The 21,835-nt window shown below is 51.3% G+C and overlaps 1 protein-coding gene across 2 annotated transcripts in view; it reads left to right on the top strand.

Annotated features, from left to right (window-relative positions):
* The first annotated feature begins 3,541 nt into the window (after nucleotides 1–3,541).
* Nucleotides 3,542–21,835, top strand: part of Arhgef7 (Rho guanine nucleotide exchange factor 7) — a 106,046-nt gene continuing 87,752 nt past the window's right edge. The window contains exon 1 of one of the 2 annotated variants that reach the window (XM_070002603.1): nucleotides 3,542–3,931. In XM_070002603.1, coding sequence (XP_069858704.1) covers nucleotides 3,767–3,931 — 165 coding nt within the window. In that variant the 5' untranslated portion in view covers nucleotides 3,542–3,766. The remainder of the gene's footprint in view (nucleotides 3,932–21,835) is intronic. The other variant, XM_070002604.1, reaches the window with a different exon arrangement.

Here is a 21,835-nt window from a genome sequence, read left to right as displayed (position 1 = left end):
CCTTTGACCTGTGTGGACATCAGTAAAATTCACTGCAGTCAAGATGACAGGCATAAAACTATCACCTTCAAATTTCCTGTGTCCTTGTGTGTTTGGTAAGAACCCTTAAGATGAGATCTACCATTTTAACCAGTTCTTAAGTGCCCACCCACTACGTGTGCACCTGACTGCAGCAGCCTGGTGTGGAACTGCAGAGCTCAGAGCCAGTTTAACTAGAAGACAGCTTACAGCACATGGCAGTAAAGGAAAAAAGTACAATTAATGATTTGTGAATGATCACCCACTTCCAGGTAGAACTGACTGACAGGACCCCAGGCCAATGGTATTTGGAGGGTCCACGCCCTCTGCCCTCACCAAGCTCAGCTGATCTTAAGAGATCAGAACAGAACGGAGGTCTACAGACACTGCAGGCCCTGCTGAGATTGTTCTGCAAGTCACACACAGGCCTTCTGAGATGCTGTGAGAAGTTGGGGTTTGCTCAGAGCACACACGGATCTCAGGGATCCCCAAGTAAGAGAATTCTGTTAGGTGAAGGCAGAACTGAGCCTGAAGACTGAAAGGGCCAGGATGTCTATTTGTCCGCATCTGTCTTACCTACCCCCTTCCAAAGGCTTCCAACAACTTTCTTCACCGCCTGACATCAGCATGTACCACACAGCCACACACATCCACCTGGCCGGGTCCCCTTTGTGGGGCAGTGTGAGACTTTGAGGTGTGGTTCTTACTTTTTTCTGAGGTGAGGAGGCAGTTGCTGTCTTGATAGAACCCAACATGGAACTCAGACAGCTCATCTGAATCAACCCCGCGTCCTAACGCTAGCGGAGGGCTCTGTCTTTTGTCCAGAGACAAAACAATGCTGAGCATTAAAGTCCATTTCAAAATGGACTTTAAAATCAGCGTGTTAGAGGGAAAACAATTAGTCTTAAAAGTTTGGCTGTTGAGCACGGACAACAGAACCCAAGGGGCACTTCTGTGGGCACATAGCCTGCTGACCACGCCACGGTGCATGTCGCACTGGAGTCCGGCTTTCTGAGGCCAGCTCTGAACGCTGAGTGCAGGTGAGGCCACTCCCGGTCCATACCAAATCCTACAACATCATCCAGTGCTTTCAGAAACAGCTGGGGAGAGGGTAGAGGTGAGACCTGAAGGCCTGGCTCCCAACCCAACAATGATAGGCAGGAAGTGTGGGTGCCTCAGGCAGTGGCGGCAGAAATTGCTGGGGGCCACCATTTCCTCATTGAAGATCTTTGCAGATTTTGGCCCAGAGGATCAACTGCTGCTTGAGGCTGTGGGTGGGGCAGGAACTCGTGGTTTTGGCCCTGCTCTCCCCACTCTTCCCTCTTCTCTCAGCTGGGATTCCCAGTGTCAAACCTCTTTTTATTTTGGTGGGTTTTGTTTAAATAATGCAGAGCAAAGGAGTACATTTGGCATGTATTTAAATCATGAAGAATGACAATGCAAAGTTGAAGAAGAAGGAGGGGACTCCACGGTGGACTCCAAAGTTTGCAATTATTATTCCTATTGGGTTTCACCTTCCACCTTCATCTAGATAGGACTGGGATTCTATGGCATAGCTTTGATGATAGGCTTTGGCCACACCCAGCTATTAGCTGATGGGGCTGTGAACTATTTACCTGGGCCTGCTATTTCCCAATCTCTGCTTCTCAAGTACCTAGGATCTAGGTGTAAGCCACTAGAGCTCAGCCCTTAAATAAACTTTCTCAACGTGACCATATTTGAGGTAAAAGAACTGCTAGCCGGACACTGGTAGCTCCTGCCAGTAATCTTAGGTACTCAGGAAGCTGAGGGCTGAGATTTGAAGCTAGCCTGGGCAGAAAAGTTGAGACTGTTATCTCCAATTAATCTCAGAAAAAGCCAGAAGTGGCTCAACTGTGTTGCCTTGAGCAATAGGAGCTCAGTGACAGCGCCCAGGCTCCGAATTCAAGCCCTCCGACTAACAACAAAAACAGAAAGGAAAGAAAGAAGAAAAAGGAGGGGGGGAAGGGAGGAGAGAGAGACAGAGACAGAGAGGACAGAGACATTTAACATGTCAGGAGCTTGGACAAAAGACCACCGGTGGACTGTGACTTCCAGTCTGTGGGGTGGAATTGGTCCTCCAAGCCCAGTGGTGGCTGGCTTCTTTTCTACAGGACTATTCTGCAGAGGCTCTTGTACACAGAAGGCCTAGACCTGGTTTCATGGAGTCTGAAACCACCATGAATGCACTCTAAAATACTTGCATTAGCAGGAATGTGAGAGAGTGACCTTTGCGACCTCTGTCAATACCCACTCTGGCAACACGGGACATTTTGATGTCACATCAACTGCACCACCGCAGTCTCCTGGCTCTAGAGGCAGATTGGGGGTGGGGAGGTGGCTGAGGTCTGCAGCCCACCCACCCACTTGTGAGGGGCTGGGAAAATGGGCCAGTGAACCCCTTCTCACGATTGGGGTCATCCCAGGCGGAGCCTACTTCGCTGCTACCTCCAGTAGTTGGTCCTTGAAATCCAGGATTCACGCTGCTCTTTTGAATTTCTTGGGTTTGGTTTGTTTGCCTTTTGGTAGTTTCTCAGTCACAGGGCTTGAACTCTGGGTATGGATCCACGTCCTTGAGCTCTCTGGCTCAAGGTTAGCCCTTTACCACTTGAGCCACAGTGCCACTCATGGTGTTTTGGTTTTTTTCTTTTTTAATTTTTGTTTTCTGGTGGTTCATTGGAGATAAGAGTCTCACAGACTTTCCTCCCCAGGCTGGTTTTGAATTGTGATCCTCAGATCTCAGCCCCCTGAGTAGCTAGGGTGACAGGTGTGAGCCAAGGGCACCCGGCTTCCCCTGTTTGTTTCTGGGGACGAAGGTTAACCCTGTTACCAGAAGCTGGGGTTCCCGTTGGCCCCCCAGGAGTTGGCCCCCCAGGACTTTGGAGGCATCTGCAGACGCGGTGGGAAATTCCTTGGGAGCGGGGCCGGGGTGGAGAACCCGGGGTCCGGGTCTGTGGAGGAGGCCCCGCGCCTGCCCCGCCCCGCAGCCCTGTGTCACGCGGGCTCCAGGCCCAGGCGGCCCGGCAGGGCCCCCGCCACCCGCTTTCGGGTACCCACGTCCCCGCGGGCGCGGATCACCCACCCAGGCCCGATCGCCCCATCTGCGGCCGGTTCACTGGCGTTCGAGCCCGGTCGCCGCGGGCGGGCCGGGTGGCAAGAGGACAGCGCTGGGCGTGCGACCCCCGCACCAGCCGGCCCGGCGGGGATGAGCGGGCATTGTGGGAAGTCCACGGAAGCAAACACACAAAGGGCGTGGGGCTGGGGTCGGGCGCGGGGCGCGGGGCGCCGGGCCGGGCGGGCGGGCGGCGCAGGTGAGCGCGGGCGCCCGTGCGCCGGGGCCTGCGCGGGACGGCGCGGGGCGCGGGGCGCGCGCGGGCGGGCGGGCGCCGCGTCTTTCTTCTCCCGGCGGTGATGTCATCGGGCGACGGCGGCTGCGGCCGGGGGGCGGCGGCGGGGGCGGCGCCCGGCGCCCGCAGGTTCCCGTGCGTCTGATGCGCGGGGCGCCTGACAGCGGGCCCGGACGCGCGGGGAGCGGAGCGGAGCAGACCCGGGCCTGCGGAGCCCGCCGAGCCGATCGCGGCGCGCGGCCCCGGGGCGGGGGGGGGGGGGCGCGGGTCGGGGGCGGGGACGGGGACGGCCGCGGGCCGGGCCCGGCCGCCGTGCGGAGGTGCTCGGCGCGCACGGCGCCCCCTCCCTGCGCCCTGCCGGAGCCGCCGCCGTCGCCGCCGCGATGAATTCGGCTGAGCAGACCGTTACGTGGCTCATCACCCTGGGCGTGCTGGAGTCGCCCAAGAAAACCATCTCGGACCCGGAGCTCTTCCTGCAGGCGTCGCTGAAGGATGGGGTGGTCCTGTGCCGGCTGCTGGAGCGCCTGCTCCCTGGGACCATCGAGAAAGTAAGTGGCCCCGGCCCCGCGCCCCCGGCCCCGGCTCGCCCCTGAGCACCTGGCGCCGGCTCGGGCCCCGCGCGCCCTCCTTTGTGCGCCGACGGCGCGGCGCGGCGCGGCGCGGCGGGCGCGGGGGCCGGCGGCGGGAGCTCGGGGCGCCATTGTGTGCGGGGCGCGCCGGGGAGGGGGCCGGGCCGCGCGGGGACGGCCGGGGCGCGCCGACGGGAGTTCCCCGCGCGGCCCGAGATGGAGCCGCTCCGCCCCAGAGCGAAGTTGTTCTCGGGCGCGGGGCCCCCTGCATCGCCCGCGCCTCGCCCGCACCCGCAGCCCCGGAGCGGCCGCCTCGCCTCCGCCGCCTGCCGCCGCGGCTTTGTTCGAGCGGGTTTCGGCGGTGGCCGCCGGCGCCGCGCTGCCTCCCTCTCTCCCGGGCTGGGGACGCGAGTGCTCGCCGGGTTCAGAGCCGCGTCCCCCGGGGGCCGGGGTCGGGGCCGCGGCCGGGCGGTGACGTGACCGGCTGCTCCTCCGGGAAGGACCCCGCGTTCTCCGGCCGCGCAGCCCGCGGCCCGTGGCGCCCCGCTCAGGGCCGGGGTCGGCCCGGCTCCCGGGGCTCCCGGGCCCGCGTCCTTACCGCCAGCTGCGGGGTGATCCACCGAAGTGGACCCCGAAGTGCATCAGAGCCGCAGGGCTCGTCGACACCAGGGTGAACCGGCCCGGGCAGGCCGGCCGCGTGCTAAAACGTGAACTAAGTGACCTGGAAAAGCAAAACGCTCGGTTTTATTTACGTCTGCGGAGTTACGCCGCTGCACCCGAAATCAGATCGGATGACAGTTTATTTAATAGGGTTTTTGCATGCATATCGATTTGAATAGCTTTTCCTGAATTGGAACGTATTTGTGAAAACAAAATGTCCATTTTAGGACAAATAGTTGCTCTTGTCCATGAATTGAATATGAAACTGAGCAATATATATATATATATAATTCAAGGAACATGATCTGACTCCCAAGGCAGTCAAGACCATTGTCATCTGGATGTTGGTACCCCTGATAATAAAACACAGATGTTGGAAAAGCATCAAGATGCATGCTAAGTTTACCAAAATAGGCTTAAAGAAAATGTGGTTCCCTTTCCAAGAGCTCAGCTTTAAGAAACTTGGTGTGTTGTGTTAATTAAAAACATCACCATCAAAGCATATGGTATTTGGTATATTAACTACATTAATATTGATTGGAAAACTCCAACAATCATTTTCCATTTTAAATTCTGTAAAGCTTTTCTTAGAAAACTACAGCACCCCTTTCGTCTCTAACACAACAAAGGGAGAATGAATAAAATATTTAGCTTGTAGCAGTCAAGATTGGAGGACAACATATTCTGGAACCACAGCCATATGGAAATTTGTCGGGTGGAGGCTGCTGTTTCTTTCCCGAGTCCACCGGCTGTTTTAAACATACAGCTAGTTTTTCTTTCACAGTGCAAGTTCAGCCTGAAAGCTATGGGACTCTGGTTCAAAGGTAGGCTTGAGAGTAAAATATTAGCCATTGGCTCCCTCTGAGTTTCAGAAGTCTCTGTTGGCTCAGTCGCTGTTATTTATTTGTGCTTGCGGATGTTTGTGAGCAGTCCAATGTGCCAGGGGCACATATGCGGAATAGCTCTTGCCTAAATGGAGGATGTGAGTCTGAGGTCATTTTTCCTCAAGAAGGAAGGAACAATTGGACACTCGGCTAACATGTATGGATCTGAAAGGATCCTTGCTTGACCTGAGCACCGTGTGTGGGGCCTGAGGCTTCCCTGTGCAGCTCACGTGCAGTGGGAGCCTGGGACAGACACCAAATGCAGAGGTTTCCCATGTGTCTTTTATTAAGGAAACGAACCACCACTCCCATGGTGGTGGCCTGTTCTGTTTCAGAGCAATCACAGGCTAAAGGGGCTTGGGGGCAGTCACGGAAGTCCAGTTCATCTAGAATGAACGGTCCAGGGCCCCCTTCCCTGAAGTCCGGAGGTGAGCCAGAGAGGAAGGACTCCAGTACCTCTCGAGAGCATTTCAGAGAGGCTTTTCAAATGTGCTTTCTGCTGTAGGGAAGAGGAACTTGGGGACTAGAGTCGCCCCAGTCCTGTGTCTGGAGAGCTTGCATGGTATCTTCCCAGGTGGGGGGACCTGGGGGGTGCTAGCTCAACCCTGTCCCCTCAGCACCTCCTCTCAAGGTCAGAAGGTTCCCAAGGCCCTCTGTCCTACACCCCAGGCAGCTCCCCACACGATCACTCCTCAATGCTCCCTAGATTCTATACACCTGGACAGTGATGACATGTAGACATAGATGTGTTAGCGGATGGAGAGGTACCACGAGGTTCATAGGACGCGCTGTTTTACTCATGAACTTGGCAGATAAAGTTCCTTAATTCTCTGTGATTCCCCCAGGAGGAGGGAGAGACTGAGCGATCTGTGTTGTTCCCAAGGAGCGTGGTCCTCCAGTCCTGGGGCAAGGGGGTGGGGGGCAGTGTGCATGTGTTGTGTGGTCTAGGGAGCCAGAAGCCAGGGATCAGGGAGGGTGTGTCCCTCACAGTGAACACTGCCCTCCTACAGATACTGGAGGTCTTGGGTGTGTCTCTGCGTACCTCTAACACCTACTCCACATGTGTCCAGCTTCCTCTTGTGGAAGGACATCAGCCTACTGGGTCATGCCCCACCCCCACCCCAAGTTTTCTGTATTTCTTCATCTCAACTGTACCTGACGTGACTTCATCTCTATCCTGTGGCACTGGAGTTCAGAAATTTGCCTGTGAATTTTGGGGAACACAGTTCAACCCCTAACAGGTTGGCTAAAACATTTTAACCCGATCAGCTTAGGAAGTGCCTACCTGCCTGCCAGTGCCGGCGTTGTGAGGGAATATGGAAGAACACGTTTTTAATGGGTCAGAGCCAGAGAAAATCCAACTCCCAAGAACAATGCCAGGGTCCACTCACAGGGCTGAGGCGCTCAGGAGAGAGGCTGCGGGGTGAGGGGGTCAGGGGATGTTGCTAACGTGTGGCTGTGCCCGGGGCGTGGTTACTCTCAGCTGACTCTCTTCAGCCCTGCATCTTTCAGCCACTTGCAGAAAGCCGGCGAGCGCGATAGAGCAGAGGAGGAAAAGCCACATTCCTGTTTGGCTCAAGCTCACTTCCGCAGGCCTGAGGTCTGAGGCTGGTGAGACAGGAAGGAAGATACAGGAGGTCTCTGACCTGTGGCAAAGGCAGAAGTGCCCAGCGCAAGAATCCACCTTCCCCGAGTACTGCATGGCTGCCATGGTGTAGCACGGTGGCAGCAGGAAGGGGGCCTCACACTGAACGAGTCTGGAAGGCCAAGCCCTGTTGTAGCCATACAGAAAGACGGGTTCACTGACAGCTCATGCAGGAAGGCGTTTTCTGTCTTCTCCAGACAGCAGGCCCCTTCCAGGCCATCTCAAAGGAGGCATCTTAAGACACACTCAAGTCTGGAATTCTTGGTGCCATTGATTCTTCTAAGTAGTCTGCCAAAGAGACCTCTGAGGTCTCAGAACGGCCAACTTCATCATACTAAGCATTTCCTTTGGAAGCACGTGACTCTCAGCCCTTGCTCAACCCTGAGCCAGCCAGTGATTCTGCCTGGAGAAAGACACAGCTGGAGCTGCGTTTGCTGGCTCGTTCAAAATAAAGAAAACAAACTGAAGTTCAGCTGAAGTCAGGGACATCGAAAGAGATTTCCTGAAAGCCAGGCTGGAATTGTTGTAGCGTTTGTGCTGGCATGACACCCTCCCCCCCCCCCCCCCACAGCTGTATACCCAAATGCATACAAGCACATGTACACACAATCACACAGAAGCATGCATGCATTCACAGATGGCATAAGTGCAGGCATACAGGTGCACACAGTCATGTGCACACACAGAAGCATGTAAGTGCATTCACAAATGCACACAGTGCATGGATGTGATACACAGTCATGTACACACAGAAGTATGTGTGTACGATCACACAAATGCATGCAGTATAGGAGTATTATAGTCATGTGCACACACAGAAGTATACTCACACAAGTGCACACAATGTACAGGTGTGGTGCAGTCATGTGCACATGCAAAAGCATGTGTATGCACACATGCACGTGCACATGGCACACATATCCAGCTTGGGTTGGGGAGGGCCTGTCACTGGCGTGTCCTCTGGGGCTGTGTCCTGTGAGCCTAGCACGTGCTGTCCAGTGAGGCCTCGTTTTGTAAAAGGAATAGTGCAGAACTGCCCACTCCCCTCCTCACAAAAGCACTGCCTGCCTTTAAAAACAGTAATTCTAGAGACATAAAGTCTGTCCAGGCACCTCTTTTACACACAGTCCCACGAGCGGACCATTTTGCTGAAGACACTGAAACCTGGGGTGCCTCTCACTGGTGGAAGGAGGAGGAAGAGGACGAGGAGGAGAAGAATGACACATGTAACCCTAGTCTGTCTAGGAGGTTGGCAGCTACCACCTAAGGAGCTTATAAGTGGAATGAGCAAAGGTGAGGGACTTGCTCACCTGAGTATCCAGATAGGCAGACTTGGGGGTGAGGGCGGGAGTCTTGGGAAGGGAGGGGCCGAGTGGGGACTTCTGGGAGGTGATAATGGCCATTCTAACTGGGGTGAGGTGGCATCTCAGTGTAGTTTTGATTTGCACTTCTTTTATGCCAGAGATATTGAACATTTCTTAATGTGTCTATTGGCCATTCTTACTTCTCCCTCTGAGAAGTCTCTCTTTAAGTCTTTATTAATTGAGTTTCTGATTTTTTTTTTGAGGACTTAGTTTTGGGGTTTAATTTTTTGAGCTCTAAGTATATATATAGTTGGTTGTGGGGCTTGGACTCAGTGCATGAGCACTGCCCTGGAGCTTTTTCACTCAATCCTACCACTCTACCACTTTTCTACCAGTTTTCTGGGGTTGACTGGAGATAAGAGTCCCACGGACTTTCCTTCCCTGCCTGGCTTTGAACCGTGATCCTCAGATCTCAGCCTTCTGAGTAGCTAGGATTATAAGCGTGAGCCACGGCGCCTGGCTTGAGCATATTTTTGAAATGAGGCCCTTGTCTGATACATATCTGGTAAAAATGTCCCATTCTGTGTTCTCATTATCTTCTTTTTGATTGACATAGAACTTTTTCAGCATGTCCAGAAAACTCTAAGCTCGGGTTTGAAAATCAATGCTTCCCAGATCCTTCTAGTAGCAGGGAAGGCTGCACTCTCTTAGGGCGCAGGGCTCCCTCGTTCTGAACAGATGCTCATTGTCTTGGTGGAACTGTGAGAGGCTCCCAGGGCCTGGCCGGCACCAGTGCAGCTGCCGGGCCACAGCTGCAGGCCGGGTGGAGCTGGTGGAGGGGTACTCAGGTTTCACTTGCAGGGTTTCCTGCCGGCCAAAGGCCAGGGCTCCAGTGGCACAGAGGCTGCAGCCATGGCCCCTGAACCTGGTGGGGACCATGCTGAGTGCTGAGCATCCTCGATCCAACTTCTGACTCCCACCTCTTTATCCACCAGGTCGGGTGAGAGAAATTCATCTTCTGATGTGGCCATGTTTCCCTGAGCATCTGCAGTGTTGTGAGTCCAACCAGGGCTCCCCTTCCACTGCCTACAGGGTGGTGTGTGTCTGCTGCTGTGGGGGGGGTGTCAATGTCTGCACAGGACAGTGGTAGACTGTGATCTCCCTGCTGCTGGATCTCAGCGGCTCACTGCCATGTCCACGGCTGGGATAGTGGCCATTCATTAAGATGGCTGGCCTTGATCCTCCGTCCTCCAAGTAGCTACAGTTACAGGCTTGAGCCATAGTACCTGGTTTCCTTTCTGTCTTGGCAGTTTGTGGGTAACATTATTACTCTACCCAGAAAGGGTCTTCTTGTGACGGGGCGGGCGATGCCCGTGTCTTTTCTGTCAAGTGTGTACAATTCCAAGTGTGATACCGGCAGGGAGGGATGTGGTGGAGTTGCAGGTTCTCCGTGGGTCCCCTGGGACTGCAGTGGGGGAGGCCTGGCCCTCAGTTGGTCATGCCTGTTTCTGCTGTGAAGTGTGGCTTTGACAGTAGTTATTGTTTTGTAGCAGCACCTGCACAGTGGGGTGGTTTGGGGATGGGTTGTAAGTGTTCTGTCCTGTCACAGCTTCTCTCCTTAGCTCTGTGGTTTCCTCAGAGTTGTCAGGCACAGGTGCCATCCCTGGGCATCCTATGTTTCAGGTGCTCTGAGCTCGGGAGAGGCTGTGAGTGCCCTGTGTGTCTGGGGCAAGTCCTTCAGGCCTCAGTCAGGAGCAGATTTTCTGAAGAGGATGGTCGCTCCCACGCACCTGCCAGGGACCACACTCCCCTGCTCCCTTAAAGGAATAGTGCGACAGACACGATGGCAGAAGGTCAGGAGTTTCAGAAGAATATTTCTGGTCCTACCAGCGTCTGCTGGAGGCTCTCCAGAAGAAGCGAGAGGCTCCTAGAATGGTTAGGCCTTTGTCTTTGATTTCTCTTAAGCCACCTCCCTGGAACAGCTGAAGAAATCGCCTTACTTGACGTCTATGATTAGAAGGATAGACATAGTAGCACATACATACCTGTAATCTCAGCTACTTGAGAGGTGGATATCAGGAGACACATGGTTCTGAGCCAGCCCAGTGAGAAAGTTAGTAAAACACCATCTCAACAAAGGAGCCAGGCACGATGGTATATATCTGTAACCTCAGCTAGTTAGGAAGCATCAATAGGAGGATTATGGTCCAAGGCTGGCACTGGAAAGAAACATGAGACTATTCAAAAAGAACTCCAAAAAAATAATCTATGCTTACATAATTCATCTCATGGAGCATGGTGCATGGAAACAGATAGTCTGGTTCTGGTTCCTCTTTGTAAACACATTTTTGTGTGTTATGAAAACAGACTCTATCAGTAGCTTGTGGCCAAATTCTTGAGAGGCCTGTGTCAAAGGCTAAACTTACAGAAGTGCCACAGAGGCCGCCTTGTTCAGTGACAGGAGAGTGACACCGAGTGTTCTAGTCTTTGCCCATCATTTGGTGACAAATGGGAAGATATGCCCCACTTTCTGCGCCTTTGAGGACCTGGGACTCTGCTCTCAGTGTGCAGCGGGCTCCAGCCCAGGCTTGGGCCCCAAGTGTCAGAAAAAGCTTTGCCGACTGCACTCCCCCACCTTTAGCTGTCTTCTGTCTAGAGGAATTCAGGCAAGCGAAACCCAATGTCAGGATGAGAGGAATAAAGCACAGGATGGAATCAGTGGCACAAAAACAAGGAATCCTGGAGAAAATCAAGAAAACCCACAGGTAGGTCTGCAAGAAGACTCATGAAACCCAACCGAGCCTCAGCCCCTCCTCTGGAGGTAACAGCAGGACACTGTCCCACACAACAGCTTTGCTGGAACTGACAAGTTCCTCAGAAGACAAAATGTACTCAGGAAGAAGTAGATAACCTTCATAACCCTCCATCTATTCTAGAATTTACATCTGGAGGTCAAAAGTTTCTGATAAAGAAAATTCTAGGCCAAATAGCTTCCCTGGTGAATCTACGAAACATTGAGAGAAAAATAATGCCATTTTGACACAAACTTCTAAAAAAAAAAAAAATAGCAATGGGTGCTGGGCATGATGGTGTATGCCTGTAATGCTAGTTACTAAGGATGCTAAAATCTGAGGATCATAAATCAAAGCTAGCCTGGACAGAAAAGTCTGTGAGACACTATTTCCTCTCCACCTCCCCCCACCCCCCGCCCCAAGAAACAGCAAAAATCTGAGCTGGAGACATGGCTCAAGTGGCAAAATGACAGCCAGGAGCAAGAAAGCCAAGCGAGTTTTTGAGACCCTGAGTTCAAATCCTGATACTGCCAAAAAATTAGAATGAAGAGCATTTCTTAACGTCCTTTCCAAGGTCGGCCTCATCTCGAGAATCAAACCTGATCAAGGCATTCTAAGAAAAAGACTAAAGCAATCACCTTCAGAACATAGGTGTGAGGCTTCAAAAGAAACTATTGATTCAGCATCAGAAGAAAATGGTAACACAGCATAGCCAAGAAGCTCTGAACTTAGCAAATCAAAATTGGTTTCTCATTTGAAAATCATTTGATATAATTTATGGTCTCAACTAGCTGAAAAAGAGCAGCTATAGGATCATCTCAATAGATGCAGAAGAAGAATTTGGTAAAATGCAGCATCCATTCCTGATTTAAGAGAAAAAAAGCCAGCCGGGCACTGGTGGCTCACATCTGTATCCTAGCTACTCAGGATGCTGAGATCTGAGGCTTATGGTTCAAAGCCAGCCTAGGCTCTTATCTCCAATAAACTACTCAGAAAAAGCTGGAAGTGGAACTATATTTCAAGTGGTAGAGTATTAGAGAGACTGAGGGACAGTGCCCAGGTGCTGTCCGGGGCAAACGGAAGCTCAGCTTGCCAAAGGGACATCTGTGAGGCTTACGTCCAATTATCTTACTTGATGGTAAGGCTGGAACTTCCCCAAGACCCAGAGAAAGATGCTGCTCTGGCCTTTTCTACTCAGCCTTGTACTGGATATCAGAAGAAAGAAAAGGTCCAAGGAAAGCCAAGCACAGTGGATCATACCTATAATATCAGCTGTCTATTCAAGCAGAGCAGTTTGTTAGAAACCATTCAAACAGTTGAACATGTTAGTATTCGCTTGTCATTTCAGCCATGCAGGAAGGATAAACGGGAGTATCATGGTCCAGGCAAACCCAGGCATAGATTCAAGACCCTATTCAACAAGTAATTAAAAAGGGCTTGTTCAGGTGACAGAGTGCTTGTCTAGCAAGCCTGAGGCTCCGAGTCAAGCCCTGGTACCACCCAAAAAAGAAAAGATCCATCCCCAAGGCATCCAGCTGAAAAGGCCGAAGAAAAGATGGCGTGGGCACCACTGATGTGTATGAAGAAACCAGATGGAGCCCACAGGACAACAGAGGGCACCCATAAGTGAGTTTCACAAGGTGGGTACGTGTAAGGTTAATGGGCAAAATCCATTACATTTCTGTATACTAGCAAAATGCTCAGAATTGAGTTAATCTACCATTTGCAAGAGCAGAAGGAAAAGAAAAACACTTTTGGGTAAGTCCAGCGGAGGCAGGAGTGAGCTGTGTTCCCTCCAACGCCCCTGCACACGCTGCAGAGAGGCACTGTTGACCCTGCGCCCTCGGAAGCCTGCTATAATGCTCATTCTTCAAAACAAACCCCGACTCAACAGAATCTGCACCCAAATCCCTTTGGTGAAGGAACTTGAGAAATGATTCTAAATTTACATGAAAATGCAAAGGCCCTGCAAGAGCCACAGCAACTGAGATAATCCAGAAGTTGAAGGATGTGGTCTCTAGGCTTCTCAGAAAGCTCCAGCAACTAGGGTAGGACAGCACGAAGGCAGAACACTGGATCAACAGGACAGAAGACCTGAAGGCACGTAGACACCTGACTTTCAGCAAGGATACAGACAGCTCACCATCAATCACATGCTCATGGGGCATGAACTCAGGGCCTGGGTGCTGTCCCTGAGCGCTTTGCTCAAGGCTAGAGCTCTGCCACTTTGAGCCACAGCACCACTTATATTTTTTTTGTTGTTGTTGTTAATTGGAGATCAGTGTTTCATGGACTTTCTGCCCAGGCTGGCTTCGAACCACAATCCTCAGATCTTAGCCTCCTGAGCAGTTAGGATTACAGGCATGAGCCACCAGCACCCGGCTCATGTGTTCATTTTGTGACACGATCCCAGAACAAGTTTAGAAACCTTCTTTGATCCAAAGTTATAAGGTATATTTGTAACCAAGTATTCACAATGAGTTGTAGATTTCCCCAGAAAGGCTCAAACTATAAAACTTCTAGAAAGAAATAGAAAATAGAAAACATCTGTGTGTGTCAGGTAGGCAAGATTTGCACTGTTGGTTGTTTAGGTGATGTAAGTTAACGCTGAGTTGCCGCACCTGTGGTGACGATGCACTGCAAGTCGTCCTACCATGTTGGAGAGAGGAATGAGTCTGCCTCACACACCCTGGCTGTATAAAACTGCACAATCGCTTCAGAAAACATCCACTTCACGCTGGGTGCTGGTGGCTCATGCCTGTAATCCTAGCCACTCAGGAGGCTGAGATATGAGGATCACAGTTCATAGCCAGCCTGGGCAGGAAAGTCTATGAAACTCTTATCTCCAATAAAAATCACCAGAAAACTGGAAGTGATGCTGTAGCTCAAGTGGTAGAGCGCTAGCCTTGAGCTGAAGAGCTAAGGGACAGCGCTTAGGCCCAGAGTTCAAGCCCCACAACCAACCAAAAAAAAATCCATTCACACAGTGAACATGTATCTGCTTGAGGTTTTTGCCATTCCACTTCAGGGAATCTGCCCAGGAAGATGGAGCTGCTCTATCCATGCCAAAGAAAATGGAACTGGTATGTCCATACCAAGGCTGCCACATGTCTTCTGATTGTCACAGAGAGTAAGCTGTGGATGGATAAACCAATTCTGGTATATTCCTGGTGGATGGATAAACGAACTCTGGGACATCCATACAACAGAATAGCAGTTCATGAAGAATACCAGAAGCTCCACCAAAGAATCTGATTCTGTGTCACTCTCAATATGAGAATCTAGGAGGTGCAATGCGATCATAGTCACAGGAGGTCAGTGCCTGTTTGAGGAGCTGGGGCAGGAGGAAGTTACTAGAAAGCCACCAAAAGAGCCCCTTGTGGTGGCAAGCACAGTTATTGTCTGCGTTAGTGAGGGTTTGGTGAGGGGCATGTGTGGACCTTTGCCACACTACATCGTATGTTGACATATGAGGTGTGGGGCAGTCTCTGCCCTGGCAAATTTACCTTTTTATTAGTGCAGTAGAGCTTTAACTCTTGTTGTTGTCTATCTCATACTTTTGAGCCCAATTATGAGGTTAGAGAACATGCGGAGTTTTAATGTGCAGGGGTGAATGGTGTATGTACCGTGTGTAGGGGAAGGGATTTTATTGCTAGAGGGCTTATTCATTTATTCTCTCGTTAGATCTTCATTGAGGTTGACCACATTCCAAGAGCTATGCGAGATCCTGGAGATGTAACCATGTGCAAGAATAGCGTAATGTCACCTGGTTGGAGAGAGCAACGTTAAAGGAATTGCATGAGTCAGTTGTGTTAGGAATGAGCTATGTGCCTGGAAGGCGAGACAGATTTCCAGATATGTGCAGTATGGGACTGCTGGGCCCTCACAGAGGGCTGGGGATGGCTTGGGGACGGCTACCTCAGCACAGTGTCACTGAGGGTGAGCACTGGCAGAGGGCAGCTGTACACAGAAGGGCGTGTGTGTGCCAGATGGGGCCCCTGCGAAGCTGGGGGCTGAGGGACCTGGTGCCCAGAGGGCTGGATGGTCTGTAGTTCAAGCTGGGAACACATGGAGGGACTCTTCGCTGGATGTGCCTCGATGCTTTACAAGGGTTTTAAGGGGTGAAAGATGAGGTTAGCTGTATCTTGGAAGACAGTACTCAACTTGGTGATGGAGACAGAGCCTTAGTGTGGGCTGCTATGGAAGGCATTTGGGAGTCGGGGGTTAGGAGGAGGAGGGATGCTGAAGAGATGAAGAGAGGGTGGAGAGGGGCTCCAGGAGGGAGGAGTTGATGTGGGCTAGGCAGGAGAAGGCCTAGGTTCTGGCTGTGTGGTGAAGGGAGCCCTGTCTATGACTGTGGGCTGGTGAGTGTGGGGTGGGGGTGGGGGTAAAGCTATGGGGTCTGGAGAATGCTGGGTTAGAGCTCATCGTTCAGAGGTGTGACTTGTCGCTGGAGGTGTGGGAAGACGTAAGGGACACTATGGTGCAGACACGTGAAGGCTGAGGCCCAGTTTGGGCAGGGTTGACAGGAGCAAGCGGGTAGTGCAGGAGCCCAGGAGGCAGAGGAGGGTGGGCAGGGACATAGGGGAGAGGACTTGGGGTGGGAAGGTGAGGGCAGGATGGATGATGTGGGCTGAGAGGCTGAGAACTGTCAGCACCAGCCTGAGCTGGGAGGGAAGAAGTCCACCGGCTTAGCCAGACTGGCCTGTATTATCCTGAACACAGGGTCACCTGTGACCTGGTGACCTCAGCCAGCCCTCAGTGCTCATGCAGGGATGGGCTGGAGCGGAAATGTTGCATGGTGTGAGAGAACGGGGCCACCCAACGAGAGCAGCTGAAGCTCTGAGATCTGGGGTGTATGAATTTACAGCTACAGAAGCTCTCTTAAAGATATGGTTAGGGCTGGGAAGTTGGCTCAGTGGTAGAGCGCTTGCCTTGCATGCATGAGGCCCTGGGTTCGATTCCTCAGCACCACATAAGCAAAAAAGAAAAAAAACTGGAAGTGGCGCTGTGACTCAAGTGGTAGAGCGCTAGCCTTGAGCTAAAGAGCTGAGGGACAGCGCCCAGGCCCAGAGTTCAGGCCCCACAACCAGACCCCCCCACCAAAAAAAAAAAGATATGGTTAATGAGTTGGGGCACTGGTGGCTCATGCCTATGATCGTAGCTACTCAAGAGATTGAGATCTGAGGATTGCAGTTTGAAGCCAGCTAGGGCAGAAAAGTCCTTGTGAGACTCTCATCTCCAATCAACCACTCAACAACAACAACAATAGCAAAACAACAAATAACTGGAAGTGGAACTATGGCTCTAAATGGTAGAGCACTGGCTTTGAGCAAATGGGCTCAGGGACAGTACCTAGGCACTAAATTCAAGCCCCATGGTTGACATACATACACAAAACAGATTTGATTAACAGGACATGAGCCTTAGAGGAGACTCTAGAATACCAAGTCCCTGCTGGTAACTTGCAGGAAATCTATCTGGGATCTCTTTCCATAGTGATGGATGACCCGTTGCTTTAAGACCACTGAGTGCTGTGTTAGCCTAGACAGTGATTGCTGGAAAATGGAGGTTTTAATTTTCATCTTATAAGTGTTCTAATGCTGAGTTTCAACCCCATCCTGTGACTGAGTAGTGCCTGCTACAAGGTAAGCACAGGGCCATTGCTCTTGCTGGTGTCTGACTTGCAGTTGATCCTCGGGAGTCCGTGTGTGTGTGTGTGTGTGTGTGTGTGTGTGTGTGTGTGTGTGTGTGTGTGTGTGTGTGTGTGTGTGTGTGTGTGTGTGTGTGTGTGTGTGTGTGTGTGTGTGTGTGTGTGTGTGTGTGTGTGTGTGTGTGTGTGTGTGTGTGTGTGTCTGACTTGCAGTTGATCCTCGGGAGTCCGTGTGTGTGTGTGTGTGTGTGTGTGTGTGTGTGTGTGTGTGTGTGTGTGTGTGTGTGTGTGTGTGTGTGTGTGTGTCGGGAGTCCGTGTGTGTGTGTGTGTGTCGGGAGTCCGTGTGTGTGTGTGTGTGTGTGTGTGTTGTCTGCAGTTAGTCGCCTGTGGGGGTCTGGGCTGATGCCTGATGTCCCTGACCCATGGAGAGCCAGGACACAGCGCTGAGCATCTGCGCCATCCAGGCATAGCCACTGCACCTTCCTACGTGGCACTTCGGGTCCAGAGGGAGTCCCGCCTGCCTCTTTGTCTCCTCCCTGTGGTCAGCAGTACTGAGTGCTCCGGGAGGGAGGATGGAAGGACACATTAGGATTGGTTGCATTATTTTTTGTACATTGTGAAGCTTTCTTCCAGAAGGAGAAGCCCGCTGTTGCTGAGGGCCTGTTGATACAAGGATTGTCCAGGATGGGAGGGATTGAGCCCCTCACCCCAAAGTTCTTGGAAGACTGGATCAGGGCTAGGAGGGTATGGGCCTGAATGAGATGGGTGTCATGAGCCCCTCCTCCCAAATGTGAAGCAGACTCTGCACTAGGAAAACCTGCTCTTCAAACGGAGACTGTGGGAAAAGCAAATGGAGCCAGGCCACGACTGTCATGTGTTGGCCGGCTTGGCTCCTCAGGGCCGTGGGTGTCACGTGGAGCTGGCCAGCTTGGCTCTTCCAGCCCCTGATTCACCACACGATCAGCCCAGCCACACAGTGCCCAGGCTGCCCCTGAGGGACACAGGTCAGTCATCCTGCACCTGGCCTCTTTGGGGTGGGCTGAAGCAGGAAAGAGAGCGTACACTGACAGCTGAACTCCAGTGTGTGTGCCCACTCTGATGTGTGCTTTGCACATGGCTGCAGGGGAAGCCATGTGTTACTTGATCATGGAGGTCACCAGAGAAAGACCAGATGGGGTGCAAAAAAAACTGGGCACAGGGGAGACCATTGGGAGAAAGCTCCAAGAAGCAACAGCAGACAAGAAACACAGACCATCTCAGCCAAGAAATAATGAACATAAAAAAAGAAGCCATTTGCCTGAGACAGATGGCCCATGCCTGTAATCCTAGTTACTCAGGAGGCTGAGATCTGAGGATCCTGGTTCAAAGGCAGAAAAGTCATGAGATTCTTCAATACACTATTAAAACAAAAAGCCAGAAGTGGAGCTGTAGCTGAAGTGGTAGAGCACTAGCCTTGAGCAAAAGAGCTCAAGGACAATGCACAAACATGGAGTTTAAGCCCCAGGACTGGCACCAAAAAAAACAAAAGTCTGATGGGAATTGGAGACCTAAAGGATAGGCATGGAAGTACAGCTCCCTGATGGGCCCAGAAGTTGAATTGGAATGACAGAAGGCACAATCAATGAGTCTGGACATCCATGGATGTATCGGTGAATGAGAGACAACACAACAAGGACAGATACATTGTCAGGGAGGAACTCTGCCATGGAGCTACAAGGAGACAGTGGGCACTGTGAGCAGGGGCATAATTCAGTGCCAGCAGCTAACCTTGTTCATCTGTTCATCCCTCTTCTCTGTCTGTCTCTGTCTCTGACTTATCTCCAGTCATGAAATGTCAGAAGCACATGAGTGCCGCAGCCCTCTTGTGAAACAGCCCAATTAAGCATGCAGGTTTAAGGGTGGCTGCACAAAGTGCCAACAACAGGAGCTGGGCAGGGCCAGCTGGTGGGGGGGACCCAGCATGGAGCCAGCGATTGTCTTTTGAGATAGAGATGATAGCTGTAATCAGAGCTCCTCCTGGCAGCCCTGTCTGCACTGATGTCCTAGTGCACACAGAAGGCTGACCCCCGGGGCTGCCCTGGGCGTGGTCTGTGAGTGTTCTGGGCACCTGACTCCAGGCAGAGCTAGAGGTCAGCATCTGTCCCCCCATCCAGACAGGGTGGCGCTTAGGGCCTCATGCAAAACCGGAGGAATCTCTTCTTTCTCAGTCGTTTTACCTACAGTGACTACATTTCCAAGGGCTTAGTTTCTGGATCTTTCCTGTCTTCAATACCCAGTTCTATTAGAGCAGCTAGTCCTGTGCTGTTGTGACTGTGACTCCATAAGTCATATTGTCCAGTGCCGTCATAATGACTGTAGTGATGTTGGCACGATGACAGAATCACCTCACCCAGTGCCACATTGCTCAGGCCGATTCCCATGATTGTGCATCACCCTCAGTTTTCAGATTCTACAGCAGCATCAGCTTCGCCGTTGGCAGCTTACAATCCAGTGATTTTTGGTACCCAATTGGAGTGTCATAGGCACAGATCCTTAATTGATTAATTCACTGAGGTAATAGTATATGAAAGGCCTATACATGTCATACTGAAATAGAACATGGAGCAGCCTTTTGCCTGTGGCGGGCATGCTATGTGGTACCAGGAGACTCTAAGTGCCGTTCCCAGGTGAACAAGTGTGGGGCTCCAGAGCCAGGCCTTGGACATCAGGGCGATGCTGCAGTTTAACGGAGGAGTCACTATGTTGTATACTTGCACACAGGCCTGATGCTGGGTACAAGCAAAGGAAGGATCAATGAGGATGCTTGGGAGGAGAGTGTTTCCCACAGAGGGAAGAGCTGTGAGAAGGTCCTGAGGCAGAGGTACCTGAGAGTCCCAGGAATGGCAGAGCCAGTGTGAATGAAAGAGCGCGTGGCTCCTGTGGTCCCAGTGGCCTCCAGCAGGCGAACGGCAGTGCTCAGCCCACTGTAGACACGCGCACTCTACAGACTCACTTTCCACAGTGACATCATTTTGTCCTTTGCAGTCCACAGCATATGGTCTTTCCCCAGTGGCATCTTTCAGCGTGCACTTAGGGTTTTCCACATCTGCTCATGTTTGGCTAGGTTTCTTTTAGCTATTGGATAACGCGGTCGCATGATGTCCATTCACCTATGATACACATATTGGTGAGTCTTAAACTCGTTGGCCGAGTACCACAGTATGTGACTGCTGGATCGTATGCTAAGACAATGTGTCGCTCCTAAGAAACCACCGGACTGCCTCCTAAAGTTGGGAGTACCAAAGTTTTGCCTTCCTCTCACTGTTCCTTTCTCTCCACATGCTCTCCAGCTCCTGGTATGGTTAGTGTTTCTGATCATGCTGATAGCGTGTGTCTGAACTTCTCTGTGCAGTTTCTCCAGTGACAATGTATATGATGTGGAGCATGCATGTTTATATGCGCAATGTTGGGCAATGGTTGCTATGGGTTGGAGGAATTTCCCAAAGGGCCATGTGTTAAAGTCCAGATCTCAGCTAGCCTAGAGCAGAAGGGGGCAGGGACTGTTGGTTGTTCGTCGCGCCCCACCCCCCCCAGTCCTTCCTTATGCCACATGCCAGCAGCTTCTTCTGCCCCTCCATCCCCCCCATCTTGTTGGCATGGACATGGACCCCAAAGCAAAGGCCTGAAACCTCAGAGACAATGGGTCAGAGCAAACCTTTCCCCTGTATAGAAGTTGGCTCACCTCAGGTACTGTGTGTGGTCATGGAGGCTGACTAATACACTTGGCCTCTATTCATCATTTTTAGTGAGTTGTTTTTCCAGATCTTCTTCTTCTCTGGTGTGTGTGTGTGTGTGTGTGTTGAGGGGCAGTACTGGGGTTTGAACTCAAGGGCCTCATGCTTATAAACTCTTAACTACTTGAGCCATTCCATCAGCTCCTTTTTGTTTGGGTTATTTTTGTGATAGGATCTCACTTTACACCTGGGTATCCTGGACTGTGATTTTTCTGTCTGTGCTTCCTTTTGCCACCAAGGTGACCCCTGGTATGCTACTGTGTCAGCCCTTGTGTGTCTCCTGAAGTTAGGGATGACAGGTGTGCATCATGAAGGCCTGGCTATCAGTAGAGATGGTATCTTGGGAAATTCTTACTCCTGGGCTGGCCTCCAACTGCTGTGCCCATATTTACCTCCCAACTGGCTAAAATTATAGGCGTGAGCCCCTGTGTCTGCCCTCCTGGCTTTTGGAGTTATTTTTCTTATTGAGTTGTTTTTAATTGTTTTTCACCAGTTTAATATTCCTGATAGAACACGTAAGGTTTTTATTTATTTAAGATTAAGTATAATCTTTGTATATGAAAATTTATCTTATAAAATGATTAACAATCTTATTGAGTTTTAAGACTTCTTTGTATATTTAGGATATAACTCTGCTTTGATATGCATTTGCAAATATCTTTGTCCTTTCTGAGGTTTATCTTTTCATTCTCTCAAAGGACTTTGGCTTTTTCTCTGAGTAAAGTGGGAGTTTTTTTTTCTTTAATCAGTTGTAAGGCTTGAATTCAGGGCCTGGGCACTGTCCCTGAGCTCTTCTGCTTGAGGCTAGTGTACCGCTTTGAGCCACAGCTCCACTTCTGATTTTCTGATGGTTAATTGGAGATAGAAGTCTCATGACTTTCTTGCCTGGACTGACTTTGAGCTGTGATCCTCAGATCTCAGTCTTCTGAGTAGCTAGGATTACAGGATTGAGCCACCAGTGCCTAGCTAAAATGGGGAATTTTTAAGGGATTTAGGCAGAGGAGTAATGTAACAGTCAAATTATGAATAAACAATGAGATATATGTTATGGAGACAAGACAAAATAGGTTTCCTGTGTACAAATTGGCTGCTTTATCTTGAAAAAGGTCCATTTGTCTATGTGGTTTTAAATAATAGATCCCCCAAGGGGATTATCTTGCAGTGGTGTTCT

This window comes from Dipodomys merriami, unplaced genomic scaffold, assembly GCF_024711535.1.
Source record: "Dipodomys merriami isolate MVZ:Mamm:240054 unplaced genomic scaffold, mDipMer1.0.p SCAF_6, whole genome shotgun sequence".
Taxonomy (NCBI): Eukaryota; Metazoa; Chordata; class Mammalia; order Rodentia; family Heteromyidae; genus Dipodomys; species Dipodomys merriami.
The sequence above is the reverse complement of the archived record's forward strand: the minus strand, read 5'-3'. Positions and strand labels throughout refer to the sequence as shown.